The 6,498-nt window shown below is 42.4% G+C and overlaps 1 protein-coding gene across 1 annotated transcript; it reads left to right on the top strand.

Annotated features, from left to right (window-relative positions):
* Nucleotides 1-3,388: 3,388 nt before the first annotated feature.
* LOC110530252 (frizzled-8) lies at nt 3,389-6,010 on the top strand. Its single transcript, XM_021613161.3, has one exon. It carries the CDS (start codon nt 3,730-3,732, stop codon nt 5,482-5,484), a length of 1,755 nt encoding a protein of 584 aa, XP_021468836.1. The 5' UTR covers nt 3,389-3,729; the 3' UTR covers nt 5,485-6,010.
* Nucleotides 6,011-6,498: the final 488 nt, after the last annotated feature.

Genomic DNA, 6,498 nt, shown 5'->3' with positions numbered 1-6,498 from the left:
TATGGGCTTCTATATACAGTGCCTTCAGAAATTACTCATACCTCTTGACTTATTCCACATTTTGTTGTTTTGTTACAGCCTGAATTCAAAGTGGATTAAACAAAACAAATTGTCTGCCCCATCTACACACAATACCCCATAAAGACAAAATTAAAACATGTTTTTAGAAATGTTTGCTAATTTATTTCAAATGAAATACATAAATATCTAATTTACATAAGTATTCACACCACTGAGTTAATACTTTGTAGAAGCATCTTTGGCAACGATTACAGCTTTGAGTCGTCTTGGGTATGTCCGTATAAGCTTTGCTCATTTAGATTTGGGGATTTTCTCCCATTCTTCCTTGCAGATTTTCTCAAGCTCTGTTAAGTTAGATGGGGAGTGGTGGTGAACAGCAATCTTCAAGTCTTTCCACAGACTTTCAATGAGATTCAAGTCTGGACTTTGGCTGGGCCACTCAAGGGCTTTCACATTCTTGTTCTGAAGCCATTCCAGCATTGCTTTGGCTGTATGCTTCGGGTCATTGTCCTTTTGGATCGTAAATCTTCACCCCCAGTCTAAGGTCATTTGCACTCTGAAGATGGTTCTCAGTAAGGATTTGCCTGTATTTGGCTTCATTCATTGTTATCTCTATCCTTACCAGTCTCCCAGTCTCTGCCGCTGAAAAGCATCCCCATAGCATGATGCTGCCACCACCATGCTTCACGGTAGGGATGGTGTTAAATAGGTAATGAGCTATGCCTGGTTTTCTCCAGACATAGAGCTTTGCATTCAGGCCAAAGAGTAAAATGTGTGTCTCATCAGACCACAGAATATTTTGCCTTATACTCTCATAGTCTTTCATGTGGCTTTTTGCAATCCGCAGGCATGCTGTCATGTGCCTTTTTCTCAGGTGTGGCTTCCCTTTGGCCACTCTCCCATTAAGTCTAGATTGGTGAAGTGCTGTAGAGACTGTTGTCCTTCTGGCAGGTTCTCCCATCTCAGCCAAGGAACTCTGTAGTTCTGTCAGAGTGGTCATTGGGTTCTTGGTCTCCTGCCTGATCATGGTCCTTCTTGCCCGGTTGCTCAGTTTGGTCGAATGGCCAGCTCTAGACAGAGTCTGGGTAGTTCCATATTTGTTTACTTTCCCAATGATGGAGACAACTGTGTTCTTCAAAACTTTCATCACTCTAGCAATTGTGTTATACCCTTCCCTCGATATATCACAATTTAATCTCAGAGATCTATGGACAGTTCCTTGGACTTCAGGGAATAGTTTCTGCTCTGACATGCACTGTCAACTGTTATATAGACAGGTGTGTTTCTTTATAAATCATGTCCAAACAATTGAATAGGCCACAGGTGGACTCCAATCAAGTTGTAGTGAAATCTCAAGGATGATCAAAGGAAATTCAGTGCACCTGAACTCGATTTGGAGTGTCTTAGCAAAGGGGTGTGAATACTTCTGCATTTTATTTTCAACAAATGTGCAAAAATGTCTAAAAACATGTTAACACTGTCATTATGGGATATTGTGTGTATATTGGTGAGAAAATATATATTTCATCTGTTTTGAATTCAGGCTATAACACAAGAAAATGTGGAATATGTTAAAGGGTATTAATGCTTTCTGATGGCACTGTAAAACCACACTTATTGGTGAATTCCCTTATACCCACGTTTTCAGTCACAATTTGCTTTTACCACATGTAATGATTTGCATGATATTGATCAAAATGAAGCCTGGTTTGTTGTAATGTAATTTAGGCCTACTGTATTTTATATTCTATTCTATGGAGAGGGTTAATCATTCATTACCTGATGATGACATGCTGCTACAGCAACTCTGTGCTTGTGTCTTGAAGCTAAAATGTAATGAGTGTTGCCTACAGACGAGAAAATAAACCCTTTAATTGTCAGCACATACTGTACATGCTTGTAAATTGTTGCATTACTCAAGAGTGTTATTTGGTTTGGTTGTATTATTCAATAGTGTAATAATGTTTTAGAAGAAAAGTTTCTGTCATTGTTGAATAGTTTGTGCTTACTGACTTGTGGCTACTGTGATATTTACGGTCAATTCTCTCTCTCTTTCTTTCTCTCTCTCTCTCGTAGGACCTGAGTCCTAGGACCATGCCTCAGGACTACCTGGCACGATGACTCCTTGTTGTCCCCAGTCCACCTGGCCGTGCTGCTGCTCCAGTTTCAACTGTTCTGCCTGCGGCTATTGAACCCTGTTCACTGTGATTACTATTATTTGACCATGCTGGTAATTTATGAACATTTGAACATCTTGGCCATGTTCTGTTATAATCTCCACCAGGCACAGCCAGAAAAGGACTTCATAGCCTGGTTCCTTCCTAGGTTTTGGCCTTTCTAGGGAGTTTTTCCTAGCCACCGTGCTTCTACACCTGCATTGCTTGCTATTTGGGGTTTTAGGCTGGGTTTCTGTACAGCACTTTGATATATCTACTGATGTAAGAAGGGCTATATAAATACATTTGAACATTTGATTTGAATTTGGGCTGTGGACCAAGAATGTCGCATTGTCAACCTCAACGAAAGGTAAGGCAAGGGTGTAGTGTGAATTAAAAAGTAAAATTATCTTTTGCCACCCCACTCAGCAGAATCTCCTTCATATCTCGTAGTGGGAATAGGGCCTTAGACTATTGACACACATCCTCAGCGTGTTTGTTAGCCATTGGCAGACATTTCACTAATCACCTCCTCAGCATGGGGCTTATCCAAGCCCTAAATCAAACAACGGCACCTCAATTAAGACAAACACATTTTTCTTTAGTTTAGGACAACCCCCTGGGGTCTCCTAACTATCTCACATTAACCCCCAGGGTCTCCACCCTCCCCTAAAGTTTGAATATTTATCTTGGGTCTATGCCTACTACAGTGTTAATAAAGGTTTACAATGAACGTGTTCCTTTAAAATCAGATAAACCTTCCAATCACAGATAAACCGGTCTTTCTTAAATAATTGTATCCATGATTGACTGAAATGTAAATATCATGTTGAACATGAAAATGCATACACTGTAGTCTAATAAGGCCTAACGTTACCCAAGGAGTGCAATGCAACGAATCAAATGGGAACAATGTTCTCGGAAGCGTGTTAGTTAATTTAGCCACAATTGAATGTAAAAGTCCAATTCAATTCACTCAATAAACTCCTCCCCCTCGTTTAATAACTCGTTATGCATCGCTTTGTACGGGGGAGGAAGAATAAACCAAGACCAAGCAATTAAAACTATTCTATAAAAGGGGAAAACGTAAACAAACACCTTTGAAAAACACTTGATTGACTTCCCTAGTTCCCCGCCCTGTCGCTCTGTGATTAGACGCTCCGATAGGGGGAGTGACTTCGCTGCGCCTCCCTCCAGATATATTCCATTAAATGCGTTCGCCAAGAACTGTTAACATGCAGAGCGAGCGATTAACGGTGGTGCCAAATGGAGATATCGGTGCGTAAATTATATTCTGTCAGTCAACAGTCCACAGCAGACGGAGAAGAGTGGTAGTTTTTTTTACAAAATAACGTAAACAGAGAATAAACGATGTGATGTGTGGATTCCCTAACATTATACCAGCCAGAAGACACCCGAAGGCTTGCTTATCTTCAAAAACACCGTCTGCGCCAAGGATGAGTTTACCCGCATCTCTGGAATAATCGGACTCTACAGCCTACTTGCAAGCGCAAGTTCGCTGGCACTTTGAAGCAGACGAATTCAACAGTGAATGAGGATGGAGTGCCAGCTGCTGGGGTGGTGCATGCTTTTTGCACTCGTTCTACACAGGTCGAGCTGCGCCGCGGCGAAGGAGCTACAATGCCAGGAGATATCCGTGCCTCTATGCAAAGGAATCGGCTACAACTACACCTACATGCCCAACCAGTTCAATCACGACACACAGGACGAGGCAGGGCTGGAGGTGCACCAGTTTTGGCCCCTGGTGGAAATCAAGTGTTCTCCGGACCTTAAGTTCTTTCTCTGTAGCATGTACACTCCTATTTGCCTGGAGGACTACAAGAAGCCCCTGCCGCCGTGTCGGAGTGTCTGCGAGAGAGCCAAGGCAGGCTGCGCGCCTCTGATGAGGCAGTACGGATTCCCATGGCCAGACCGAATGAGATGCGATGTATTACCAGTGCAGGGTAACCAAGATACATTGTGCATGGACTATAACAGAAGCGAGACAACGACTGTTTCTCCAGTTGTTGCAAAGCCCACAAACCGCCCCGTTAAACCAATAAACCCACGAAAGAAGAATGGACACGGGCGTTCGAATGTTCCTAGTAAACACAAACCTCAGAGTTCTCCTTGCGAACCCCGGTGTCACTGCCGCGCGCCCATGGTTCAAGTCAACAGTGACAGTCATCCTCTATATAACAGAGTTAAAACGGGACAGACTCTGAACTGTGCCATGCCCTGCCACAATCCTTACTTCTCCCAAGACGAAAGGACATTTACTGCATTTTGGATAGGACTATGGTCCGTGTTATGTTTTATCTCCACTTTTGCAACAGTGGCAACTTTCTTAATCGACATGGAGCGGTTCAAATATCCGGAGAGACCCATTATTTTCCTCTCTGCTTGTTACATGTTTGTCTCCGTCGGTTACATTGTCAGACTAATTGCTGGACATGAACAAGTGGCTTGTAACATGGAGCATGATACCGAACACATCCACTACGAGACCACCGGCCCTGCGCTTTGTACCATTGTATTTCTACTCATCTACTTCTTCGGCATGGCAAGTTCTATTTGGTGGGTTATTCTGTCCCTTACTTGGTTTCTGGCTGCGGGGATGAAGTGGGGGAATGAGGCCATAGCCAGTTACTCCCAGTATTTTCATTTAGCTGCCTGGCTGATACCCAGCATGAAATCAATAGCTGTGTTGGCGTTGAGTTCAGTGGACGGGGACCCGGTGGCTGGAATATGCTACGTTGGCAATCAGAACTTGGATAACCTCAGGGGCTTTGTTTTGGCGCCGTTGGTTATCTATCTGTTCATTGGGACTATGTTTCTCCTGGCTGGATTTGTGTCACTGTTCCGGATCCGGAGTGTTATAAAGCAAGGAGGGACGAAAACAGACAAGTTGGAGAGACTGATGATCAGAATAGGTATTTTTACAGTGCTTTACACTGTCCCAGCCACGATTATAGTAGCCTGTTACTTCTATGAGCAGCACAACAGACAGACTTGGGAAATAACCAATAACTGTTCCTGCTTGTCGGAGCATGAAATGCAAAAGCCAGACTACGCTGTGTTCATGCTCAAATATTTCATGTGCCTTTTGGTTGGCATCACGTCCGGCGCGTGGGTCTGGTCGGGGAAAACTTTAGAATCCTGGAGGAAATTTTGCACCCGCTGCTGTTGGGCCAGCAAGACCACGAGCGGGTCAATGTACAGTGACGTTAGCACGGGACTGACGTGGAGGTCTGGCACTGCGAGCTCTGTCTCTTGTCCCAAACAGATGCCATTGTCTCGGGTTTGAAAAGGAAGAATAGACATCTAATTATGTTGGGATTGTCCATCAGCGTGTTCAAATTAACACATTAACGAGCACGTAATGATTTCTCTTCTTACTCAATGAGACCCGCAGCCAGTTTAGAACCATGTAAATATAATGAGATGTGATTCTATGCTTACTGTTGAGGACCAGTTCAATGACATACACAATACAGTGATATTTTTCGATAGGCGGAAATTCAAGGTTATATCTACTGTTCTATTCCTTATTACAAATAACCATATTGTCTTAAACACACCATTTATTAATTCGAAAGAGAGACTTGGCGTTGTCTCATTTTAACCTGTAAAATTTGCTTAGCAAAGATGGTTTGAAGTATGCTGTCTCATACGGGTTTTGTTGGTGTTTAATGTATTTATATAATTATTCATGTAAAAACATTGTACATTTGTATATAAAATGTAGGCCTATACGAGATTGTAAATGTGTATAATTAACTTTGATAGAAGATCTTTATTTTGAGAATAAAACCATTTTTATAAAATGTTTACCTGTGCGTCTTGGTAGTCATTCTGTGCCAAAGCTGTAGGCTACATTTAGCAAATTTGCTTTTGTTGTCTTCCTGCCATGAGAATAGATTTTTGGATACGTTAGAAAGCCTATTCTTATATTGTCAAACAATTATAATTCATAGAAACGTATCCCTACTTGTGTATGGATATTGGGTTCCTTTTGGGTAGCATTGGTGAAAACAGTACACTTTTACGTATTGGAGATGCGACCACGGGAAGGATTCGGAATAACATTGAAATGGCAATGAAAGCCTTTACAGGTGGTCTGTTTGAGTAATCCTCTCTCGACGGAACCCCTCTGTGCGACAATTATGTTACAAGTCTTGCGTCTTCTGCCCCCAATTAATACTGACGACCCAATGAAACGTCAAATACTGCCTAGGTCTCGCTTGAATAAAGTGTAGGCAGGCTATCAGACTCTGCATGGACGTGGCACTGACCTCATATGAATATGAAATTATAAAGA

Source organism: Oncorhynchus mykiss, chromosome 8 (genome assembly GCF_057628025.1).
Source record: "Oncorhynchus mykiss isolate SJ-2025 chromosome 8, ASM5762802v1, whole genome shotgun sequence".
NCBI lineage: Eukaryota > Metazoa > Chordata > Actinopteri > Salmoniformes > Salmonidae > Oncorhynchus > Oncorhynchus mykiss.
Note: the sequence above shows the minus strand (reverse complement) of the source record. Positions and strands in the feature narration are given on the sequence as shown.

Coding starts and splice junctions, on each gene's coding strand:
- LOC110530252 (XM_021613161.3), top strand. CDS start 3,730: ATGAGGATGGAGTGCCAGCTGCTGGGGTGGTGCATGCTTTTTGCACTC.